The sequence below is a fragment of the Euprymna scolopes genome, chromosome 18 (genome assembly GCF_053919585.1).
Source record: "Euprymna scolopes isolate OS-2025 chromosome 18, ASM5391958v1, whole genome shotgun sequence".
Lineage (NCBI taxonomy): Eukaryota > Metazoa > Mollusca > Cephalopoda > Sepiida > Sepiolidae > Euprymna > Euprymna scolopes.
Window position 1 is genome coordinate 40,469,476 of NC_136499.1, and position 27,530 is coordinate 40,497,005.

General features: G+C 32.3%; 1 protein-coding gene across 3 annotated transcripts in view; it reads left to right on the forward strand.

Annotated features, from left to right (window-relative positions):
• Nucleotides 1–27,530, forward strand: part of LOC145297587 (katanin p60 ATPase-containing subunit A-like 2) — a 222,265-nt gene that overhangs the window by 2,045 nt on the left and 192,690 nt on the right. For 2 of the 3 annotated variants that reach the window (XR_013870276.1, XM_080143634.1), the window contains exons 2-4: nucleotides 14,109–14,179; nucleotides 18,076–18,242; nucleotides 19,824–19,863. Coding sequence is in view for 2 of the 3 variants with exons in the window: in XM_080143634.1 (XP_079999760.1) it covers nucleotides 14,109–14,179; nucleotides 18,076–18,242; nucleotides 19,824–19,863 (278 nt within the window). In the remaining variant the exon portion in view is untranslated. The remainder of the gene's footprint in view (nucleotides 1–14,108; nucleotides 14,180–18,075; nucleotides 18,243–19,823; nucleotides 19,864–27,530) is intronic. The other variant, XM_080143635.1, reaches the window with a different exon arrangement.

A 27,530-nucleotide genomic window follows, 5' to 3' on the forward strand; every position in this document is an offset into this window, starting at 1 on the left:
CATTTTAATCGAAACGGAATAAAATTTAGTTTTCTTGGATAAATATAAAACTACTTGATCAAATTTCGTGATATTTGTAATTTTTCATTTTCATCTCAATACAAACATGTCTGTATTTTCTTTAATTTTAAATGCCGCCATGGCTGCCAATTTGAATAATCACCAAAAATAAATATACAACAAATAAATGTTTCCATTTACTTGCCTCCCTATGAGGTAGAGTTAGACACAAGGTTAGTTTTTAATGTGAGGAAAATCCAGCTCCCCAAAAAGGGGCACACTGGATAGGAACAAACATAAAAAATTTGCCTCAGTCACGAGGATCTCTTCCACTGAGCGAGGACAGAAAAGATGAAGTGCAGCATCAGAACAGTTACTACACTTTGCTCCTAGCCAAGATCAAAAGCAAGATAAATTATTCTTCTCTCAAACTGGATAAGTATTTTTGTGTTTTGGCTAATTTAAAAACATTTATTTCACGTAAAACTAAAAAAGAACTGTTTCATTATAGCCATGTGAAGTCTCAGTAATCACTCAAAAATCGAAAATTAAACTAAATACTTATAGAAACGCATCCAATAAATGCGAACATGCAATGTTTCTGCTAGTATATTGTTTAATTTTCGATTTTTGAGCGATTATCGAGAAAACGCATTAATTGAATGATCATTTATTTTTCTCGTTCTAAGTAAAAAGACTTCAAACTACTTTTGTTTTGAATTCAAAATTGTTTCTAAAGAACTTATTCATACTTAGCAACATGTTTTAGTAAAGGAAACAAAAATAAAACATATTATAAAGAGTAAGTTACAGTAAATCTAATTGTACATGTGAAAAAAGGTAGAACAAGAATGATTTAAATAAATAAAACAAAGAGATAACACTGAGTTTGTCATAAATTTGTTTTCAGAGAAATTCAACGAGAAACGAGAGCCCGCAAAAAATAAAAAGGATAAAATAAAGGGGTGGTATAAATGAATAAAATCGAAAGAAAAAATTTTATTTACAAAATAAGTTCCAAATTATTCCCTTTGCAGGCATTCGAGAACAAAAATAACACATTACTTGTATTGATTGGACTATTTTTCTCATCTTCAATGTCATTTGTGCAACTTTTTTGTTGGATTGGCCTTCAGCCGTCTTCAGGCATGTTCGTTGTTGTTTGGAAAAGAAAAGAGAAAAGTTACTTGCCCCATAAATATCTTCGTATTCTTTTAGTTAGTCTCAATTTTATGGTTATTGTTTCGTATTTGTGAAAAAAAAAATTGGTTGACAAAGAAAAGGCAACTCTAATAAAGCTTGAGAGGGGATTGTCTGCTTTCTATCGCCAAAATTTGACAATGTTTGTTTTTTCTGCAATTAGAGGCTCCCAAATGCTACTAATCTCTAGGCTTGGTCTGGTTAGTATTTTTTCTTTTCTTACCATATTTGCTGCTTGCTTGATTCGCCCGATTCAGAACTTTAAAAATATCACACTTTAATAAAAACTAACCAGTTCAGGAATTATAAACATTGCTTCAAGGAGCGGCTACCATTAATATGTAAAAATTAGGAACAAGTACTTTCAAATATTGTATACAATAAATGGAATGTACTCACAAACTCGTACATAGATTGTACAGTCATTTGCTAGTTTAAAACTATCAGTTTAAAGGCTCACAAATTATTTCAAATTTCTTTCCTTTGAAAACACATGTACCGCTGCTGCATATGTGAAGTTGTAAGGAAGAGTTCGCTTCATCGTGACTCACGTTTTCTTTTTTTATAGGGTTATTCTTCCAGAAGGGAAGGCTCAGGAATCTTTGTCCATGGCAGGCAATGAGACCCACACATCCACTCTCCTGATCGGCAGGATTCAGAAAGATTTTTGCGCTAGATTCTGTCACATCAGTCCAAAGGAGCTAGCATTGCTTTTTATTCAAAATTAATATTACTATTGTATGAATATCAAAATGCATTGGACCTGGATATGACCTTAAACTATATCCGATGGTGAGGCCCCAGTTTGCGGGCTTTGGGGAGTGTGGAGCTACCCTTTAATTGCCATTGCTCCCAGGTCCACTTTGACCCGGAGTGGTAGTACCTACCCTTTAATTGCCATTGCTCCCAGGTCCACTTTGACCCGGAGTGGTAGTACCTACCCTTTAATTGCCATTGCTCCCAGGTCCACTTTGACCCGGAGTGGTAGTACCTACCCTTTAATTGCCATTGCTCCCAGGTCCACTTTGACCCGGAGTGGTAGTACCTGTTAGGGTCCCAACTATGGGTTAAATAGGAAATGACTTGAAAAAAATATATATTCTATTAAAAAATGTTTCTTCAAAATCACTGGATTCGGCATTAAATAACCCAAAAGGGTTGATATGCCGTAAAACAAAAACAATCAACCAACCATCAAAAGGTATGAAATCAAATTCAATAAAAGTAAAGAATACAGAATGAAAGCAGAATACAAAAATATACATGGGGTTACATAATTGCAACAAGTTTTAAAGCGTGACGTTTTTGAATTTTTGAGATGAGGATTGGTTATTCATATTATTTGGATTCATCGGATTACTGTTCTCATCTTGAGTGTGATTTTTACAGTGTTTCTGTCGATGTAACCTCCAACCTTTTTCAGTTGTACCTTGTCAAACTTGGAAATGTTTCTATCAAACTCGGGAATTTGGACAGAATTTCGAGCCAAACCCTTTATTTACTTCACGGGGATAGCTTACTCTTGTTCCGTCAGCCATGACTGCGTACAGGTCCTAAGTAATTCGCAATTGTATTTTTCAGTCGCCCACACTGAGGATTGAACCTTTAACCTTCTGAAGAATATCACTTTTTACAATTGATTTTTCCAAATATTCTAACCATTGTGCCATGGATCCTTGCAGACAATTCTAGTATGAAGTTTTAAGCATGTTTCATTTATTTTGAAAAAGAATAGTTTGGCAAAATGTCTATGAGTATTAACTAAAAATTTTCTTTCCAAAAGTTGATTTTAAGGGGTATTCAGCTCTGTTTTGAATGAATAGCATATTTAAAATTGTTGCCGACAAGTAGTTTTTATGATATTCAGCCCTTTAGTATCACGTTTTCCATAATGGTTTTCACTGGTCGCCATTTTGTTGTCTTTTTTTTTTTTTGAGGAAGTTTTTTTTTCAACTTTTTATTATTGAGGTGGATGAGAATTAAACTCTTTTCATCCTAGCTTGGTTTTGCATATAAATTCAAATTTGTTTTAGTGTTGTCTGCTTTTTTACATTGTTTTGTGGCTTTCAAATCGTAAACTGATTCTGCCATTTCCAGTTTGTTTCATAAATCACAACCAGAAACATTCGGTCTCCCCCTCTAGAAGCACGCACAAAGATTCCTAAGTTCCAAAAGAAGCAATTGAAAAAGATCAGAGATAACATTGGTCAAAATGTGAAAATAATGACCAACACGATAATAGTGTGATATGATTGTGTCATGATTGCATGCAGCAAGGTGCATACTGCAGTCTAGATGGTGTTTGATCAGATGAGATGGGGTGGGGAGTGCAGAGAACTGCAAAGCAAAGCGATAAGGGATCAACCGCCATGCTGTCATTATTAGTTTGCCACAACAAGCCAAACGGCATATTATCTCAAAAAATGGAGACAGAATTTAGGTTATCTTCTTGAGATGTTTGGATTTGGGAGAAGCGTTGCTGATAAAAACCTCGCAGAGTGTTGACTGAAGAAATCCCGAAAAACTGCCACAGTGATCAGTGTGAGCAACCATGTGCCTCCCAGGAAGGAAAGGGAGAGGCATTGAGTGATTGAAACAAAGAGGGGACTTGAGAGGAAGAGAGAAAGGGTGTTTTTGAAAGAAACCCAGAAGATTGCATCTGCAGAGTCAAAGTCAGGGTTAATAAAAACAATGCAGAGGTTACTTGTAAACCTCGCTCAGAACAACGAAACATGATATTGAGCTTATCCTCAGTCATTATCTCTATTGGTTTCACTGATAGAAGCGTGATTGGCTAACACGCGTATTTGCTACTGTGATCGACCATTGCAATTGGTCAGCATTCGCTTGGGACACAGCAAAATTTCTGGATGGAGACAGCCCAACCGTTCCAGGCTGAATGCCGAAATAAGTATAAATTAACACAGAGTGTGTGTGAAAAAGGATAATTCACTCTAATATTAAGTCAAAGATAAAATGTAAAAACTTGTTTCATTTAATGCCGATACTAATTGGCTGTTCAACGACTGCTCAACTATTTTTTATCTATTCCATAAATGATAATCGCAGACATTCAAGTTATAGAATTACCTGTTTGTGTCGAACTCAGAAACTTCTATACGAAATTTCAAACTGGACGATTCATTTAATGCGAGAGGGTAGATTGCTCTTGCTTCGTCAGTCATGACCAGGTAGAAATGTAAATTATGTCATTCTTAATCAGTAGATATAATAATATTTAATAATAATTATTATTAATCCTTCAATGTCCATAAGATTGAAACTTAAAACTGATTGTTTATCAACACCATTATCCGTTGCGGCACATGCCTGACTGAAAGGTTGTGAAAATAAAAACCAAGATGAGAACAGTAGTCTGAATAATCCAAATTATCAAGCCTCATCTCCAAACTTTCGAAACATTAAAAATCTTGTTTCTATCAAACCATGGAAGTACAAAACGCTTACTATAGGGTGGAACGATAAAACTTCCTAAAAAAAGACAACATGATTCCATTTCCGTTTGATGAAAACTGTTTTTTGTTTTGTTGCAGACCATCTACTAGTTTACCAAGTGTGTATGAATTCCAAGAGCGATAAGTGTTATACCTGAAAGTGACACAATGTTCAACAAGCGAGATCGGAGATGCGTTGCTGTACACTCAGGCTTTCTACCAATCCAAGTTATGACAACAGCACCATCAAAATGAATCACTGGATTGCCACGAATAACAAAGACATGCCCAGGGTGATGAAAACAAAGTTTTCAGCATGGGTTATGGTTTTGAATCTGGTTTTAAGTGAGGGCCACATCATGCCACCTCACATCTTCAAAGTCAGCTTGAAAGTTAACACCAAAGTGTACCTGGCTGTGCTGAAGAGTGTGGTGATTCCCTGGTGCAATCAGGTGGCCGCACGCAGACACTTGGTGTGGCAGCAGGACTCTGTGCCGGCCCACAAGTCCAAAGAGATCCAGACTTGGCTTTAGAAAGAGTGCTACAATTTTATACCCTTCTCTCACTGCCGCCCTCCTTCTCTAACTTGAACCTGCTGAACTATTTTGTTTGGTAATACATCGAGAACATAACCAACATAACCACCCACAACACCAAAATCAGCCTGATCGTCGCCATCTGCCGAGTATTTGCCAAGCTTCTGCTGGCACTTGTGGAAAAGGGATGCTCTCAGTTCCAGACTTGTATCGAGGCAGTGATTGAGGCTGAAGGACATTGAATAGATGTCAGCTCTACTACATAATCAAGTTACCTGAATTGATTTTTTTCAATAAAAGTTTTAAAATAAATCTGTAGTGTTGTTTTTGTTTTGTTTTGTTTTTTGGCGACAATTTTATCATTCCACTCTGTAGTAGTCCAAATAATCAAGCCTCATCTTCAAACTTCCGAAACATTACAAATCTTGTATCTATCAAACCATGGCAATACAAAACGCTTACTATATGCAGAGGTATGCATGAAAGATGGGAAAGAAAAAGTGTTCAAAAACTATTTTTGTCTTATAGAAATAAAACTTTATTATAATTCATTCCAGAAATTAGACGAATTAAAAAATACAATAAGGATTTTTTGTTTTTGCTTTTTGATGGTGAGTTTATGCAGCAAAGAACCTTACCTGTATTATATATAGATAAGCTAGGAGGAACGTTCCAAAAGTAAAGCCTCCTATTTTTTACTCCAAAAGTTGGCTATGAAAACGCGAGTGATACCATAAAAATGAGCAACCGTTTGTGCCCCTGAATTTATTTTTCTACATTGTCACCACCATTTTCACTGCTCTTTTGCCAGGAATTCAATGACGCATCTTTGCTTATAATGCATGCGCACGTTCATGACAGGGGTTGCTTTCTTAGTTTCACACCATCAATATCTGCAATAGAAAGATATAACTTCAGGTCATGAATGTATCAGTTAAGCCATTATAACAATGCAATTCACAATACTCACTGATCCATTCAGGTGGAATGAAAAATAGGAGGCTTTACTTTTGAAATGCCCTTGGATGATTCTTGAATTGTTTTAAATGAAGCAGTTACAGTAAGTATTATGTTTCCTACATTGAATCTATATTTATAAATTCGTATTCCTGTCTGTCTGTTTGTATGTTTGATCACAATTTGATTAATATATACAAAATGTCCATTACTTTCCTTATAAATTTTCATACTGAAACTTACTTGCTTAAACTTTATTTTATTTATTTCTACATATAGTATGATTCTTACAAAATATATGCTCAAGGTGTAATCTCATTAAGGAAAATCGATTTTATTAAATAGCTGTATATTAGTTACCATTTATAGCAAGAGAATTGTTTTAAGTGCTCTATTTAAAATTGTTATTTAAAGTTGATTTATATTGATAGTGTATTTAATTTAATTTGAATTATTATTACCGACATCAGTTTTTTTTAGAAACTGATTTCGAGTTATTTCCTCTAGGTGCCAAATTTCCCTTCAAAAACTTTTTCAACTGCAGCAAATTACGTTTAATACATTTTAGAAAGTGCCTTTACAAAAAAAGAAAAAAAAAGCCAGTGGAAAAAGTGCCTTTACAAAAAAAAAGGAAGGCCAGTGAAAGGAATTCCATTTATTTCTTAAATTTTTTGCAAGTCATGCACGTGTTTAAAAAGCTTATTTTGTAACGTCATGACGTCATAAGCACTCGTGGCCGTGTGGGCAAAATAGTGTGTCCGTGAGTTTTTGCGTTTCACGTTCAGGCCAGAACACCGTGGCTCAATTTGATCAAAAGAAAAGTTGTTTTGATTGATTTATTTTTTCTTTTATTTTATTTTGGGAGCGAGGGGTCCAGCAGACGAGCAACAAAAAGTGCTCAATATCTGGAGAATAGCTTCTTCTCTTGTATCCCTTGTGCCGAAATTTCTAGTGAAGACGGTGTCACATACTTCTTTTTTGGGGCGATGACATTTTCATGTTTTTATCCATTCTTTTATTTTTGAAATTGTTGTGGGGCATCAACGTTGTCCATGATGAAAGTGATCAATATTCTTAGTATAGCAGGTGTGTTCTAAACGGAACTTCATGTCAGCCAAGGCAACGCCGGGTATTGATGCTAGTAATTAAATGAGTTTATGCTATTAACTCCAGTTTAAATTGCTTACAAGAATGTGTTATTTACAGTATACATTAACTAGAACTGTTCTAATAGCTATCCAAAAGGAACTGTAATATACAATAACCATCTGAAAGAAATTTTATGAGTAATTGTTTCCAGAAAAAACGATGTACATAATAACTATCCGGAAGTGATTGCATAAAAAATAGCCATTTGGAATTGTTTACATAGTTATTTTGAAGTAATTGTATCTAACAGATATCCAGAAAGCATTGTGTATAATAGTGATTCAAAATGAATTGTCTATAATAGTCATTCAAAATGAATTGTCTATAATAATCATTCAAAAGGAATTTTATATCGTATTCATTGAAAAGGAATTGTCTATAATAGTCATTCAAAATAAATTGTCTATAATAGTCATTCAAAATGAATTGTCTATAATAGTCATTCAAAAGGAATTGTCTATAATAGTCATTCAAAATGAATTGTCTATAATAGTCATTGAAAAGGAATTGTATATCGTATTCATTGAAAAGGAATTGTATATAATAGTCATTCAGAAGGAATTGTATATAATAGTCATTCAGAAGGAATTGTATATAATAGTCATTCAGAAGGAATTGTATATAATAGTCATTCAGAAGGAATTGTATATAATAGTCATTCAGAAGGAATTGTATATAATAGTCATACAGAAGGAATTGTATATAATAGTCATACAGAAGTAATTGTATATAATAGTCATACAGAAGTAATTGTATATAATAGTCATACAGAAGGAATTGTATATAATAGTCATACAGAAGGAATTGTATATAATAGTCATTCAGAAGGAATTGTATATAATAGTCATACAGAAGGAATTGTATATAATAGTCATACAGAAGGAATTGTATATAATAGTCATACAGAAGGAATTGTATATAATAGTCATTCAGAAGGAATTGTATATAATAGTCATACAGAAGGAATTGTATATAATAGTCATACAGAAGGAATTGTATATAATAGTCATACAGAAGGAATTGTATATAATAGTCATTCAGAAGGAATTGTATATAATAGTCATACAGAAGGAATTGTATATAATAGTCATTCAGAAGGAATTGTATATAATAGTCATACAGAAGGAATTGTATATAATAGTCATACAGAAGGAATTGTATATAATAGTCATACAGAAGGAATTGTATATAATAGTCATACAGAAGGAATTGTATATAATAGTCATACAGAAGGAATTGTATATAATAGTCATACAGAAGGAATTGTATATAATAGTCATACAGAAGGAATTGTATATAATAGTCATACAGAAGGAATTGTATATAATAGTCATTCAAAAGGATTTGTGTACAATAATCATTCAGACGACATTGGTTATAATAGTGATTCAAAAGGAATTGTATATAATAGTCATTCAAAAGGAATTGTATGTAATAGTCATTCAAAAGGAATTGTATGTAATAGTCATTCAAAAGGAATTGTATATAATAGTCAGTGAAAAGGAATTGTATATAATACTCATTGAAAAGGAATTGTATATAATAGTCATTCAAAAGCAATCGTATATAATAATCATTCAGAAGGAATTGTATATCATAGTCATTCGAAAGGAATTGTATGAAATAATCACTCAAAAGGAATTGTATATAATAGTCAGTGAAAAGGAATTGTATATAATAGTCATTCAGAAGGAATTATATATAATAGTTATTGAAACAGAATTCTATATTATAGTCATTGAAACAGAATTGTATATTATAGTCATTGAAACGGAATTGTACATAATAGTCATTCAGAAGGAATTGTATATAATAGTCATTCAGAAGGAATTGTATATAATAGTCATTCAGAAGGAATTGTATATAATAGTCATTCAAAAGGATTTGTCTATAACAGTCATTCAAAAGGAATTGTCTATAACAGTCATTCAAAAGGAATTGTCTATAATAATCATTCAAAAGGAGTTGTATATAATAGTCATACAGAAGGAGTTGTATATAATAGCCATTCAAAAGGAATTGTATTTAATAGTCATTGAAAAAGAAATTGTATATAATATTTATTGAAAAGGAATTGTATATAATAGTCATTAAAAGGGAATTGTATATAATAGACATTCAGAAGGAAATATATATAATAGTTATTAAAATGGAGTTGTATATAATAGACATTCAAAAGGGATTGTAGATAATAGTCATTCAAAAGGCATTGTAGATAATAGTCATTCAAAAGGGATTGTCTATAATAGTCATTCAAAAGGAATTGTCTATAATAGTCATTCAAAAGGAATTGTCTATAATAGTCATTCAAAATGAATTGTCTATAATAGTCATTCAAAAGGAATTGTCTATAATAGTCATTCAAAAGGAATTGTCTATAATAGTCACTCAAAAGGAATTGTCTATAATAGTCACTCAAAAGGAATTGTCTATAATAGTCATTCAAAAGGAATTGTCTATAATAGTCATTCAAAAGCAATTGTCTATAATAGTCATTCAAAAGCAATTGTCTATAATAGTCATTCAAAAGGAATTGTCTATAATAGTAATTCAAAAGGAATTGTCTATAATAGTCATTCAAAAGGAGTTTATATAATAGACAATGAAAAGGAGTTGTATATATTAATCATTCAAAAGGAATTGTATACAATAGTCATTCAAAAGGAATTGTATACAATAGTCATTCAAAAGGAATTGTATATATTAGTCATTTAAATAGTTGTATATATTAGTCATTCAAATAGAGTTGTATATAATAGTCATTCAAATAGAGTTGTATATAATAGTCATTCAAAAGGAGTTGTATATAATAGTCATTCAAAAGGAGTTGTATATAATAGTCATTCAAAAGGAGTTGTATATAATAGTCATTCAAAAGGAGTTGTATATAATAGTCATTCAAAAGGAATTGTATATAATAGTCATTAAAAATGAATTGTATATAATAGTCATTCAAAAGGAGTTGTATATAATAGTCATTCAAAAGGAGTTGTATATAATAGTCATTCAAAAGGAGTTGTATATAATAGTCATTCAAAAGGAATTGTATATTACAGTCATTCAAAAGGAATTGTATATAATAGTCATTCAAAAGGAATTGTATATAATATTCATTCAGAAGGAATTGTATATTACAGTCATTCAGAAGGAATTGTATGTAATAGTCATTCAGAAGTAATTGTATATAATAGTCATTCAGAAGTAATTGTATATAATAGTCATTCAGAAGTAATTGTATATAATAGTCATTCAGAAGTAATTGTATATAATAGTCATTCAGAAGTAATTATATATAAGGCATTCAGAAGTAATTGTATATAATAGTCCTTCTGAAGTAATTGTATATGATAGTCATTCAGAAGTAATTGTATATAATAGTCCTTCTGAAGTAATTGTATATAATAGTCATTTAGAAGTAATTGTATATAATAGTCCTTCTGAAGTAATTGTATATAATAGTCCTTCAGAAGTAATTGTATATAATAGTCCTTCTGAAGTAATTGTATATAATAGTCATTCAGAAGTAATGATATATAATAGTCATTCAGAAGTAATTGTATATAATAATCATTCGGAAGGAATTGTATATAATAGTCATTCGGAAGGAATTGTATATAATAGTCATTCGGAAGGAATTGTATATAATAGTCATTCGGAAGGAATTGTATATAATAGTCATTCGGAAGGAATTGTATATAATAGTCATTCGGAAGGAATTGTATATAATAGTCATTCGGAAGGTATTGTATATAATAGTCATTCAGAAGGAATTGTATATAATAGTCATTCGGAAGGAATTGTATATAATAGTCATTCGGAAGGAATTGTATGTAATAGTCATTCGGAAGGAATTGTATGTAATAGTCATTCAGAAGGAATTGTATATAATAGTCATTCGGAAGGAATTGTATATAATAGTCATTCGGAAGGAATTGTATGTAATAGTCATTCGGAAGGAATTGTATGTAATAGTCATTCAGAAGGAATTGTATGTAATAGTCATTCAGAAGGAATTGTATGTAATAGTCATTCAGAAGGAATTGTATGTAATAGTCATTCAGAAGGAATTGTATGTAATAGTCATTCAGAAGGAATTGTATATAATAGTCATACAGAAGGAATTGTATATAATAGTCATACAGAAGTAATTGTATATAATAGTCATACAGAAGGAATTGTATATAATAGTCATTCAGAAGGAATTGTATATAATAGTCATACAGAAGGAATTGTATATAATAGTCATACAGAAGGAATTGTATATAATAGTCATTCAGAAGGAATTGTATATAATAGTCATACAGAAGGAATTGTATATAATAGTCATACAGAAGGAATTGTATATAATAGTCATACAGAAGGAATTGTATATAATAGTCATTCAGAAGGAATTGTATATAATAGTCATACAGAAGGAATTGTATATAATAGTCATACAGAAGGAATTGTATATAATAGTCATTCAGAAGGAATTGTATATAATAGTCATACAGAAGGAATTGTATATAATAGTCATACAGAAGGAATTGTATATAATAATCATTCAAAAGGATTTGTGTACAATAATCATTCAGACGACATTGGTTATAATAGTGATTCAAAAGGAATTGTATGTAATAGTCATTCAAAAGGAATTGTATGTAATAGTCATTCAAAAGGAATTGTATATAATAGTCAGTGAAAAGGAATTGTATATAATACTCATTGAAAAGGAATTGTATATAATAGTCATTCAAAAGCAATCGTATATAATAATCATTCAGAAGGAATTGTATATCATAGTCATTCGAAAGGAATTGTATGAAATAATCACTCAAAAGGAATTGTATATAATAGTCAGTGAAAAGGAATTGTATATAATAGTCATTCAGAAGGAATTATATATAATAGTTATTGAAACGGAATTGTATATAATAGTCATTGAAACAGAATTGTATATTATAGTCATTGAAACAGAATTGTATATTATAGTCATTGAAACGGAATTGTACATAATAGTCATTCAGAAGGAATTGTATGTAATAGTCATTCAGAAGGAATTGTATGTAATAGTTATTCAGAAGGAATTGTATGTAATAGTCGTTCAGAAGGAATTGTATGTAATAGTCGTTCAGAAGGAATTGTATATAATAGTCGTTCAGAAGGAATAATATATAATAGTCGTTCAGAAGGAATTGTATATAATAGTGGTTCAGAAGGAATTGTATATAATAGTCGTTCAGAAGGAATTGTATATAATAGTCGTTCAGAAGGAATTGTATATAATAGTCGTTCAGAAGGAATTGTATATAATAGTCGTTCAGAAGGAATTGTATATAATAGTCGTTCAGAAGGAATTGTATATAATAGTCGTTCAGAAGGAATTGTATATAATAGTCGTTCAGAAGGAATTGTATATAATAGTCGTTCAGAAGGAATTGTATATAATAGTTATTCAAATGGAATTGTATATAATAGTTATTCAAATTGAATTGTATATAATAGTTATTCAAATTGAATTATATATAATAGTCATTTAAAAGGAATTCTTTGTAATAGTCATTCTAAAGTAATCTTCAAATAATTGGATAGAATAGTTATGGAGAATATTGTGTTTCTAATAACCATATACTATGATTTATTTACTAGATTTAATGAATTGTTTATAATAGACGTGTAGAATATATTGTTATGCAATAGTTGTCTATTTGAGATCATTCTATATAGCTATTCAGAATGCTTTTGTACTGTGTCTATTTAAAATAAATTTAGAATAAATCCATTGCAATAGTGAAATTGGTAACATTGTGAGGATTGAATGACCCTCAAAAGTGTTGATGTTCCACTAAATAGACAAAGTCATATAATCAAACCAAAATAAAATGTTGTATTATCCACCAACAATCGTGCAGCGTTATTGATTTCGCTTGTTTATATCTTGAGTGGAATTATGCGTTTTCGTCTAAGAGGAAGTTTTCAATAAAAAAAACAAAAGCATTCCATCGAATTTTCGCATTTTATGCTGATTTAATGTAAAATGTTTTAATGTTTTTTATAAATTTAATCAGATTAAAAGGCCAAACTTTTGATTTAAAAAATTGTTTTCTTTTCTATGTGGGTGAAAAAGAGACTTTTTTAAAAAAAGAATTAAATCACTTTTGTGCTTCCAGTTTAAAGTTAAAAGTCAAATAGAAAGCACCGAGAGAGAACATACTACCACCAATGCAATTGTCAACAAAAAAGCAAATGGAATTAATTTAATGAATAGAAGAATGTTTCACAAGTCAATCGCAAAATATTGTATGGATGTTTTGAAGTTTTTATAGAGTGCCTAATATGAAGCAGTGGAAAATTATCGTTTTTGAAATATCTATATATATATAACTATAAAAATGAGAACGTGTGTGTGGACACTTCTCAACCTATATATTCAACTTCTAGAGATTTGAAATTTGGTATATAGGGTATTCAGATACGTGGAGAATTTTTTAATCTGTTTTCATCGCAAAAAGCTGCTAAGGAGTCAAAATTGAAAAATTGGTACATGCGTGTCATCGGATTTTTATGTTTGCTAATTGTTTCATGGATGTGCATATTACTGCTTCCTTATGTTAAGAATACGTAGGTTTGAAAACACTTTTTAAAGATCGTGCTAAGCTGGCCTAATGATTATTGTACTTGACTCACTGTCTTTAAGTTTTGGTTTCGATTTCAGCTAGAGTATTTTTTTTTTTTACTTACAAGAAGTGAACTGTTTAGAAAAAAACATAATACTTGCATGCACATGCAACGGTTTCTGATCACAACTTTTGTTTCTCTTTTGCATTTCCAGGAGGAACACAGGACGAGTCAACGGCGTAAAAATCTGCTTCTTCTTATTTTGCATTACCTCCGTGAGGAAGGGTAAGTAAAACTTTAATCAGTGTTGCTCAAATATGTCTTTTACTGCATTAATACACCAGTTTCCATAAGGTTACTAAAGTTAAGCCACGTTGGTTTTGGCCAGTACTAAATGGGCAATTATATGGAAAGACAGGGTGTTGCATGTGACAATAGTCCCTTCAAATCTAAACTAATCTACAAATCAATTGTATGCAAAAACGTATTCGATTTCAGCATAAAATTCCTCAAAGATGGTTGATATTCTGTAAAACCTAACAATAACAATGATGCTGAGCATTCAGGTGACTCTCATGGGAAAGATGTCGTATTAAAGAGTAGGAGTTTTAACCAGGGTAAGAAGTGATGGGAATTAGTGCCAGGAGTTTAACAAATCTATATAAATAAAACAGTAGATGTATGCATGTGTGTGTCTGTGTGTATGAAAATATTTAACTGATAAACTCTTAAACTACTGATCACATAACACTGAAATTAATAGGAAGTAGTAATCATACTCCAACGATGGGTCATAACAAGTAAAATCTTTGATTGGATGGATGAATAACACGTACAGACATATGTTGGTAAGTTGAAATGCAAAATGTTCTTTTCAACTTACTGGCATATTTCTATTACTTTTGTGCATGCGCAAATTCATTCATGGCTTGAAGTTGTTTAATTTTAAATCTTTCTTATCTATCTGTTGATAGCTCAAACAGTAGGGAACGTGGCTGGAGCACTAAATGTTTTGATTTCAATTTTCGCTGATGACACTCATCATGTGTTTTTTAAATTTTAAAATCAGTATAATATATATATTATATCCAATAGAGAATCAATTCTGTAATAATAAATACAAAATCTCTATGAATTAAAATACATTTAAGAATATTTTATGACTGGGCCAGTCTGAGCGCCCCCCCCCCCCCACACTTATATGTAATATAACAAATAATAAATAACAAATATATATTTAAATTTTTTTATAGAAACCCAAAGCGATATATACATATTTTTTTTCTTTAAATAAATATTTAAAAATATTAAGCAAGCTTTCAGCTCAGACGAGCCTTTTTCAAGCAATTTCTTTTTGTTCATCAATTTTATTTTTTGAGATGTAAAACTCTCTTTTGATGGTAGTCTGTTGAGATGTTAACTGGCTCATGTGATAATATAATAAGAATAAAGATGGCCTTTTTAAAATATCGTTAATTGGGTATTTAAATTTTTTATAGAAAGTCAAAACGATATATTTTTTTCTTTAAATAAATATTTAAAGATATTAAAAAAGCTTTCGACTCAAACAAGCCTTTTTCAAGCGATTTCTTTTTGTTTATCATTTTTTTTTCATTATTATTTTCCTTTTTGTATATCTTTAAATGTTTTTTAAAGGATAAAATATATCATTTGGGGTTTCTCTAAAAAATTTAAATATTCAATTATTGATATTTCAAAAAGTACAATCTTTATTCTCATTATATTATCACGTGAACAGCATGCTTGCACTTGAAGTCATAAAAACTGTTCAGTTAACATTCTGACAAGCTACCACCAAAGAGATTTTTACATCTCCAAGGAAATAAAAAAAATGATAAGTAAAAAGAAATCGCTTGAAAAGGGCTCATTCCAGTCGAAAATATTTATTTAAAAAAATATATATATCGTTTTGACTTTCTATAAAAAGAAATTCAAATACCCAATTAACGATATTTTAAAAAGTGCCATCTTTATTCTTATAAAACATATATATATATATATACTAGCGAAAGTACCCGTCGTTGACTGGGTTCAAAAACAGCCTACAGAAAATGGACTCTGATTTATGAAAGTATGATAGGTTATGCAAAGGAAGGGTTGTAAAGAGATAGCTTCGAATTTGGGGGGTATCAAAACCAAAGACAAAATATGATGAAAGTAAAAATAAAATAGATAAACCCCATAATTTATTATACCATACCTGTTCACACTGAAACACTTATCACAATATTCTGTGGATCTATATTAAAAAACCTTGTTAAACTTTGTGACATATTTCCATTCTATGGAGGTCAGGTGCGAACGAACACTCCATGATTTTATTATACCATATTTCTTCAAACTGAAACATAATTATCAAAGTATACTTATGCAGATAGATATGAAAAGTCTTTATTAAAGTTTGTGCCTATTTCCATTCTATGGAGGCCAGGTGTGAACGCAGACCCCACAATTTTATTATACCATGCCTATTTAAGTTGAAACATACTTATCAAAGTATTATTATGTACATCTATATCAAAAACACTTGTAAACGTTTTTATTAATTTTTACATTTTTTATTTCCATACTTTGTGGACCAGGCACGTACGTAGACCCCACAATTTTAATGAATCATCATTATGCCAGATAAAACATACCCATGCCTGTGTCTCGATACATCTTCTATCATTATATGTGATCAGTTTTCTATAATAGTCAACCATATAGGAGCCTATTCGTGACCAGACACACACACAGATGTTCAGCTTTATATTATAGATATAAGTCAATAAAGATAGAAAATTAAGGTATAAATGCTATATAGTGATATATATATAGATTTATTCATTTATTTAATAAAGGTATACATTAATTAGGACTGTTGGGTAAGTAGGAACTCTTTATACCGTGGTATTTCAAAGCATAATGCTTCTCATCAGAAGAGTAGAGAAGATGGTTTGTAAGATAATAGGGATACAACGTCTAGCGATAGTTAAATTAGGAACAAAATAAATTATTGAGGCTGTTTGAAGGAACTATATTGATCTCTCTAATAAAGGAGGAGTGTAGTTTGTAATATATGATGTAGTTAGGTATATAGCATATTTGTCATAGTGGGTTTAATAGATGTGGACAGTATGTGTGAACTCTCGGGGAGAATATAGGGTAAATTATGTATATATGTGTATGAGACAAGTATTGGCTGAAGAGAGCTTGATATGGATATCTTAAACGGTCCTAATTATCGGACTTGAAACCGCCGGTACCAAGGACTTGTCTTATCTAACAACTTCCTGTACAGAAAATACAATATATATATATATATAGTGTGGAGAAAAGATGCTTGTTGTGTGTTTTGTTGTCCGGACAACAAAACACACAACAAACCTCTTTTCTCCACACTATCCGGACAACGAAACCGAAATGTTGTGAAAATAACACTCAAGGTGAGAATAGTAGTTCAAAAAATTTAAATAATATGAATAATCAATCCTCATCTAAAAAATTTAGAAATGTTAAATGAAACGTTGTGAAAATGATACTCAAGATGAGAACATTAGCAGGAAGAATTCAAATAAATAAAAAAATGTTATCCTAATTTCTGATTCGAAAACGATTCTTTTATGTTTTTTTGTTGTAAAAATTTACTTTTCTATTGCTGGTACGAATGATAAACTGATAAAAACAATTATTGGCTTTTAAACTACCAGTAAAACTAAATGTTATAGACTAGAATAATGAATATATATAAGAATTGGAACAAAAAAAAAATGGCATTGTAAAACAATTGTAAAAACGGCATAGGTAAAAATGACATGAATAGATAAATAAGAAATAATAGCAAAGTGAAAAATATAAATGAAAATCTGATACCGTGATTTTAGATATAAGTAAAACATTATGAAGTTTGTCAAAATAAAAAAAAAATTATATCGATATTCAAAAGTAGATTAGAACTCTCCACTAAATATTCCCTCTGCCCCAAAATTAAATATTACTTCTATTGGAATCTAGAATTTAGAATAAAATCACTAATTGTATCAGCTCAGGTAAAATATTGGAATCATCCCATCACTAATATTAATGTATGTCTTTGTAAAGACAAGACAATTATATATTTTACTAATTGTTGGGACAAGTAACCAATTTAATTCTCCCTCATTCTGTTTTTGTTTCAGCTATCAAGACACGGCCAGTTGTCTTTCATCGGAAGCGAGCATTGACGTCAGCCAGTATGAGATCTGTGATAATATTGATTTGGAGACGATTGTCATGGACTATGAGAACTTCTACCATCTTAAATTCTCCAAATATCCACGGTTGGCTAAAAAGATTTGTCAGGGTTGTAAGAATAAACTTGAACTTCCTACTTTCTTATTGAATGTGAAGGTTGATGACCCCTTTATCCTTTCGCCATAATTATACATTGATGAAAATATGCATATTCATATAATAATCACAAAAACAGAGGTGCTTTAAATAAGACTTTCAGCAGATGATTACATGTTTCTGAGGATAAAACTATATATATATCTTAATGAATAAGTGAATTTTTTCCACACACACACACACACACACACACATATATTAGTGGTCTGGAAAGGTCACAGGGGAGACAACCGAGGCAGCAAAAACTGAAACTGCCTCCCAGGACACTATATATACAGATGTAGGCAAATTTGGGCATATTTTGTTGGTCTGAAAGTATAGGTTCTTTTTTGCCAATTGTCACAAAGTAAAAACCATAGAATAGTATTATAATCTTCATAAACCTGCAAATTTTTATTTAGTTTTGTCCCATAGAACCAAAGATATTAGCATTTCAATATTCAAATCGGCTACAAGTATATATATATATATATATATATATATATATATACATACACTACCCTTTTTGGCAATTTTATAAGTTCCAACTCTCAGCGGTTATTGATCAGAATTTAACAAATGAAGGCTCGTTGGAAAGGTAATGACCTGAATTGTATAATTGGCTATGTGTCATTTGCCCTTAAGGTCATACATTAAGGAGATCATCCATCATTCAGAGCCTATTTTTGACGCTTTTTACAGCTATAACATGTTTCTATCATTGTCACTTGTTTTCCTAGATTTGCAATTGAATTACAAAATATCTGATATTTTACTAAAACCTGTGGCCTTGATGAAAGCAAGACTAAAACTTGCTGCTATGGTTTCAAATGATCTAAGATAACGGCAAGAGGAGACTTGATTCCAAATATTTCTCATATGTTATATCCCCCCTCTTTGGTTTTCATATATAAAGTAAATTTCACAGTGTATAAGGATTATTTGATACTGGAGATACTCATAACCGTATCCTATTTGCAAAAGAGGGGAGATATAACATGAGAAATATTGGAATCCCGTCTCCCCTTGCTGTTATTTCGGACCATTTGATACCATAGCAGCAAGTTTTAGTCTCCTCTCCATCTAGGCCAGAAGTTTTAAGGAAATATATATATATATATATATATATATATATATATATATATATTGTCTGGCTGTGAAAATAATTATATATTCTCTCACATTCTGAAGATATATAATGTTTTATTGGAGATGGATATTCCAGCATCAATTCTGTTGTCATAAGACTATCCTCCGACAAATAGCATTCTGTTAATTTAAGAGTATGGGATCCCCTTGTGTATTAGATCCTCCTCTGCAGAGAGGAAAATGTATTATCTGCTCTCATCCTCCCAGGCATTTACTTCTCCTTTTTAGGAGGGGGTGTACTTAGTGTGGTATATGTTCGTTTGACATTTTTGTATATCTCATAATCTCAGTATTGTATTCTAATTTCTATGTCTAATTACTGGTGCCCCAGCAGTATTCAGTATTTTAAATGTTTATATAGTGTTAATTTTAGATTTGTTTTTAATTAATTTAATTGTTCTAATTTTAGCTGGAGAACGAAGAACATCTGAAACCAAAGTGAACAGCAGGTTAGTAATCTAAAAACATATTTTGAATGTATTTGATTCAGTACATAAATATGGAATAATTGTAAAAACCACGTGACATTCGTCATCATCATCACCAGCATAATCATCACCATCGCCATCATCGTCATCATAATCAGTCTAACATCCGTTTTACATCCTAGAATTTGTAGAACAGCTTTTAATAATTGAATTTAAATTTATCTATCTCTGACCAGACCATTATTTATCCCTCTTTTTCTCGAATCTAGCCTTATTCTTTTCCTCCTTTGTTTTCTTTTCCCTTCCTCCATCAACTATCTTTGTCCTTGCTACTTCAACTATCTATTAGCATTCTCATCCATTCTCTCAATGTGACCACACTAACAAAGTCTCCTGTTCTGCACACGTCTCTCTATATTGATCGAATTTAATCTTCATCTGGAGTCACAGATTTAACCCTGTTTTCAAAACTCACATTAAACATCCACGATGTTATTATCATATCAATTCTCTCTATGCAACGCATATCCTCAACCCTTACTGATTAGTTTTCACTTCCATACATCATCATACTGTGTACAAATGCAAGTAGACTTTCCCCTTGGTTGAAAATGGTAACATTGTGCTGGTTATCCCGGGCCCTCAAAATCAACAGAGATTAGACCACTCCTGTGATGACCTGGTCTCTGTTGACTTTGCAGTGGGTGTTTAGTTCTATGCAGTTCTAGGAGGTTCACCCTTTCAGATTTTGTCTTCTCTCTTTGAGAAGGGCTTAATTTATTGCTAATCACCTGAGACGCACTCACCGGGGAATGCTGACGGGGCTGCCGAAGCACTTACAAGTGAGAGTGCCTCTTCTTGGGGGCGCTGACTTCTCAATCCCACTTTCAGACCCTGGTGTCTTAAGTTCTTGCAGTGGAAGAGAACTAAATAATCCCTCTAAACCTACTCCATCCAATGCTGACTCTTTTAACTACACCAACTTCTCTCTGTGTTTCCAGCATTTGGAATCTCATAAATCGTTGCTGTCTGCCTCCTTCCACCTCTCTACCCATCTATTTTACAGCTTGGTAAGAGCTGAAAAACTTAAGAAATATATTGATATAAGGTGACCCCTAAAAAACGTCACAACTATTTAATCAAATTCAACAACCTGTTTTGCAATCGAATCATGTTTGGTACAGTCTATTTTATTGTAATTGAATTCATTCATTTCAAATAGATAGATGATTTAATTGTTGCTATTGGTTTCCTAGGTATCTTTCTAGTTATGTTCCGAAATATGTTTGCATCCTTCTTATTTATTTCTTATTTATTTGTTCTTCTTATTATTAAACATTTCTGTTACTATTCTCTTTTACGTCTGCTTTTACTTTTAAGGGTACTTTTAAAGTCTGTGTTCTTACATATATGTTCTTACTTATGTGGGTGTGTGTGTTCTATCCTTACACCGTTTCTTGCCTTGAAGGGTCTCGACGTGTATGTGCAAATAACGTCATGCATACACACCTGCTTGCCTTGTCCAGCGGATATCTTCTGGTCGTTGGTCTCTATCTCATGGGGAGTGGTCACTGCTGCAAACAGACGCATTGATAACACAAGATGGATTTGAAACTTCAATTCTTTTATTAAGGCAAGCCTATCATGGACCCTGCTTGCCACAGAGAGGCTTTAATCTCCTGTCTGTTCCATCTGCAGGCCAAAACCAATTCTCCCCATGTGGTCGCCAACCGGAAACCTACGACCACATATCCCTAATTTCCAGTGCATCTAAACTAGGTCATTAAAGGTGGCTTAGTTTGATGGATGTCAGATCTAACCTTCTCTGACCCTGCTAAATCGACGATGGGAAACCCAAAATGCTTATATAACTTCTATTTCTACAAACTACCTATATAGCATTTAAGCTGGGATTCCCAATACTACAGTTAGAATTTTCTTTTAAAATACATCCGGTATGTTCAAGAGGGAACACATGAAAGTTATTAACATCCTAAGTGAAAGTGTTTTTATGGGATGAACTGGATTCGAACTTGACACACCCAGATTGTCATCCTATTCAATAATATGCAGGGACACTTTGGTGAATATCTCATAAGTATGCAGTGTGAAACTAAATGGACTGTGGGGATATCTCAACGATTTTGTCCATTAAAATAAACCCTGAATTATTCCTGAAATGAAGAGCGCCATCACAGTCATATCCAGGTGTGCTTGTAATGAAAAGAAACACATTTGGAGTGTGTCATTAAACGGCAGTAAAACAAAAGATTGTTGGACCTTCATAAGAGAAGCTTGGTGGACAAGTCAGACATGGACTAAAGTTTATTAGTACCAAATTAGGTTGGACTGTCAAAAAGGATTGTGTATATTACTAATGAGTGTGTGAATGGGTTACAGTTAATTTGGATCACTCTAAGGCACACTTGTACAGGGTGTTTGACTTTAACTTACTCCTCTCTATCCGACCCTCAAGTCCATTCTCTATTTTCAAGTTTTGGTTGTGATGTAAAACTACAACCAGTGGTGGAAATTGTAACATAACAGGCTGAACGAGAGGTTATACAACAGCTTTTCTACATCAGATATGAGTTGTACATTGGCTATAACAGTGCAAAGTGACTTTCTCTATTGCGACCGACTTATAAATATGGCCCCATATGTCACATTCTTAGCACTGATTTCTTTTATTGTCTATTTTATTTGAAAAATTATTAAATCTGTGTAAAAGTACATATATAGTTTTCTTTTCCAGAAAATGAATAATAAAATAATAAAATATTTTAGGCAAACAAAAAAATATTAATAAAAAATTATACAGTAATACAAAAACATAAGTAAAAGGAACTTAACATTTTCGCTTTTAAATTAATTTTGTTTGAATCATTACCTTTTTTTTTTTTTTTTGCACAGTATTTTTTACTTCCTCTGATGATTTTTTTTGTTTGTTGTTGTAAACTATATATACAACAATTTTTATTACAAATTTAAGTGTTTCTTTTTAAATGTGTTTTTCATATGAACAAGTATGTTTTGGTGAATATATTCCCCAAACTTGTTATGCAGACAATCTTGTTGTGGATTCATGATTTTTTGCTATAATTTGAATCTGCATATTCAAGAATAGCAAAACAAGCACAAACAAAGTCTGCTATTTTCCTAGCTGGAACAATTAAGACATCCTTGAGAAAGTAAATAAAAGTAGCCTCGTCACTATCATTACCTACCATGATCAGGGAACACATTTCACATTGAAAATGTTTAATTACTTTTTTGTGATATATCTAGATATTGTAAATTTTTTTTTTTTTTTACATAGGCGTCACCACTTATCAAGGCCGATAGGCCACTAAAGGATAAGGGTTAAAGAGTGTAGAGCAGTCAAAAGGACAATATAGTAATCGATAGTAATCGATAGTTCTATAAATGCTGCTTCTTTGTTTTCTGGTGACAAATAGAACTTATTTAATTCTGATTCATGCAGGGCCAAAATGTTTAAAATGTTGTCATTCTTTGGTACTGGTTTGAGGTTTTCTTCCCAAAAGTTGATGTCTTTTTTGTTTTAAAAGAAACCAGAAGACGGAATGCGTTGTTGTGATAAGTGATTTTCTCTATTAATTCGCACTTTTTATTTTAAGATTCAAATATTAATAACTACATTTTATTTCAGTATTTAATTTATGTATTTCTGTTGTATTAAATGCTAGCTTTAATTTTTTTTTTTTTTTTTTTTTTTTTCTCGTCCATAAATGTTTATCTACCAAGTTGATCTTAAATATTGTATAATCAATCCATTATATTATCATTTTCAGTCCCCCACCCCTAATTTCTGGCTCCCATCTTATCTCGCAATTACTTATAATCGTCACCAACTAACTTCGGAAGAACCCCCCCCCCATCCGATTTTGTTTTATATCATAAGTTGCTTAAAACGTGATTAGTTAAAGTTCAGAATAAAATCACGCTTTCTCTTAACGGTTAATTTAAAAAAAAAAATCTTCTGAACGCTATTAAAAGTTAAATTCTTCACTAGTTTGGAGACGGAATGCGTTGTTGTGATAAGTGATTTTCTCTATTAATTCGCACTTTTTATTTTAAGATTCAAATATTAATAACTACATTTTATTTCAGTATTTAATTTATGTATTTCTGTTGTATTAAATGCTAGCTTTAATTTTTTTTTTTTTTTTTTTTTTTTTCTCGTCCATAAATGTTTATCTACCAAGTTGATCTTAAATATTGTATAATCAATCCATTATATTATCATTTTCAGTCCCCCACCCCTAATTTCTGGCTCCCATCTTATCTCGCAATTACTTATAATCGTCACCAACTAACTTCGGAAGAACCCCCCCCCCCCATCCGATTTTGTTTTATATCATAAGTTGCTTAAAACGTGATTAGTTAAAGTTCAGAATAAAATCACGCTTTCTCTTAACGGTTAATTTAAAAAAAAAAATCTTCTGAACGCTATTAAAAGTTAAATTCTTCACTAGTTTGGAGACGGAATGCGTTGTTGTGATAAGTGATTTTCTCTATTAATTCGCACTTTTTATTTTAAGATTCAAATATTAATAACTACATTTTATTTCAGTATTTAATTTATGTATTTCTGTTGTATTAAATGCTAGCTTTAATTTTTTTTTTTTTTTTTTTTTTTTTTTCTCGTCCATAAATGTTTATTTATCTACCGAGTTGATTGCAAAAATAGATTACCTAATTGTACTCATTTTTAGTTCGTGGGAGGGGAATCTATCACCATACTTTCCCTTAAACAGGTCCGTTGGACTTTTATTAAGTACAATACTTAATAGTTATTTTTTTTTTTTTTTTTTTTTTTTTTTTAATGGAGAGTAGAAAACGCATTGTGGATGCGTTATCGGCAGCTCCTGTTACTCTCGCTTCTTCTTATTTGTCCCTCAGTCCTCATTTTTAAATGAGTGATTTTTCTGACAAAGGGAGAAGAAAAAGCTGTTTTCTAGGTTGGCAGTATTTTTGCGCGAACAGTTGGCAGAGTTGGTGGAAATTTTCTGTTTCTATGTCTATCCTTGTAGCCATGTCACTAGTAAGGGTGCTGGAGGTAAACGTTTTGTCTGGGCTGACGTTATCCGCCTGATAGTCAGGGACCCGAACCTTGGATTAACCACTAAGGAGGCTGTCCTATCAGCAGGTGCAAAGTACTGGGGCTGCTGTATTGCCATTTGGTGAATGGAATCTGGACCATGCAGTAGCTTCTGGTGGGGCCTCTCGATGCCATACTAGTGGGTAATTGTTACGGCTTTACCTTATCATGTGGTACAAAAAAAAAAAAAAAAAAAAAAAAAAATTCTTCGTTTCTTTTTCTCTCTTAGTTTCCACTCTCTGTCCTGCTCTAAGTAAATCTGTCGACCTAGTCCACAAATTCCAAAATTTCATCATGACAAGTTTCAAGAAAAAATACACGATTAAACCCGGTTCTCCAACTTCCAACGTAGACCCCTACTACCATGTCTCCTTCTCCAACATCAGGGGTCTACGTTCTAACCTTCCAGAGGTTGAAACCCAATTACAGGAGACTAAACCAGACCTTTTATTTTTAAGTGAAACTGGCATTGGACAGGCTATTTCCCTTGATGAGTTTGCAATTACAGGATACTCTAACTTAACTTCTAAATCTGACCCCCAAGATCGCCATGGGCATGGAATATGTGCCTATATTAAAGATAGCTTTCCATGTGGGAGGGACATCTCCAGGGAAGATCCTAACTTACCTTATATGTGCTTCCGGGTTGCTTTAGCTCACACTACTGCATTTATATTTACTCTCTATCGCCCCCACAACAGCGGAGTTACTATCTTTCAAAGCATATCTGAGAAAATTGACCAAGTCCTTTCTACTTATCCTTCAGCTAACATTCACGTATGTGGAGACTTCAATGTTCACAACGTCGAATGGTTGACCCACTCAAACAAGACCGATGATGAGGGGAGGTTCTGTCATGATTTCTCCATTGCCTATGACCTCACTCAGATTGTTCAGGAACCTACCCGTGTGCCCGATAATGACGGCCAGTATGCGAGCCTACTAGACCTTTTTCTCACAACTTGCCCTGAACTATGTTCAGTTTCTGTTCTGTCGCCTCTTGGATCTTCCGACCACTCTGTTGTATCAATTAAGATAAAAATGAAATGTAATAAGTCCCCAGACGTACCTCTTCATCGTACAGTATATCGATACACTAAGGCTGACTGGGATAGCTTCCGTACATTTATATCTGATCTACCTCTGCATTCCATGTTTAAAAAGGATGTGTCCTCTATAGTATTAGACCTAACTGAATGGTTAATTGTAGGTATTGACCATTTCATACCCTCTAAAAAGTTTCAGCAAAAACCTAACAGCCAGCCATGGTTCTCTCCAGAATGTGCTGCTGCCATTGCGCACAGAAATCACTTTTTCCACTGCTTCAAACGTAATAGATGTATGGAAACTAAAGCCGTTTTCAGGACTGCCAGCAACCATTGTAAGAAAGTAATAAGGAACGCAAGAAAGTTGTATGCTCAATCTGTTAAGTCCAAAGTAGCTGAGCAGCGGCTTGGTTCCCACCAGTTTTGGCAAATAGCAAACAGAATCCTGAACAGAAGCGTGTGCTCCATCCCAACTATTATCAATGGATCTGAGGTAATCTCGTCAGCATCAGACAAAGCCAAACTCTTTGTCAAGAACTTTGCAGCTAATTCAACCCTTTGCGACCAAGACCGCCAACCCCCAATATTTCCTCTTGTATCAGAAAACACGCTATGTGATATACGTATATCTGTACGTGATGTTGCCAAACTAATCAAAAACCTTGATTCCAGTAAAGCAACTGGCCCTGATGGTATTCCAATCATAGTACTCAAAAAACTTCAACCTGAACTAGCGCCCATACTTACAAAACTGTTTAAACGTTGTCTTAAGGAGAATAGTTTCCCATCTCCCTGGAAAATCTCATCAGTATGCCCTGTATTTAAGAATTCAGGTGATCGCTCATCCCCCTCTCAGTACAGGCCAATAAGTCTCCTGTGCGTCATGAGTAAGTTGCTAGAATCTGTATTAAATACAGAAGTAATCAAACATCTCAACAAAAATAACCTTCTTAGTGACACTCAATATGGTTTCCGTTCTGCTAGATCTACAGCAGATGTCCTTACAGTTATATCGCATAGGATTAGCAAATCTCTCGACGGTGGCAATCTTTCTAGGGCAATTGCTCTTGACATATCTAAAGCCTTTGATAGGGTATGGCATAAAGGTTTACTTCATAAGATCGCTAGCTATGGTATAGCTGGAAAAGTCTTCTCAATTATTAAATCATTTCTTTCTGATAGATTCATAAGAGTAGTAGTTGAGGGGCAAAAATCAGAAGCTCACAATATTAATGCCGGTGTCCCTCAGGGATCCATCCTGGGCCCAACTCTTTTCCTGATCTACATTAATGATCTTCCAAATCATATCCTTACATCATTTGTAGACATTTATGCTGACGACACTACCATTTATGGTACCACATCTAAGACAGTAAACGAGCAAGTTCTCTCCAATTCTCTCTCCTCTGATCTTGAGCACGTAGTACAATGGGGAAAGGAGTGGCTGGTTACTTTTAATGCATCTAAAACCAAGCTTCTCTCTTTACATCATCAACATTCTAATCCACATTTGTCATCAA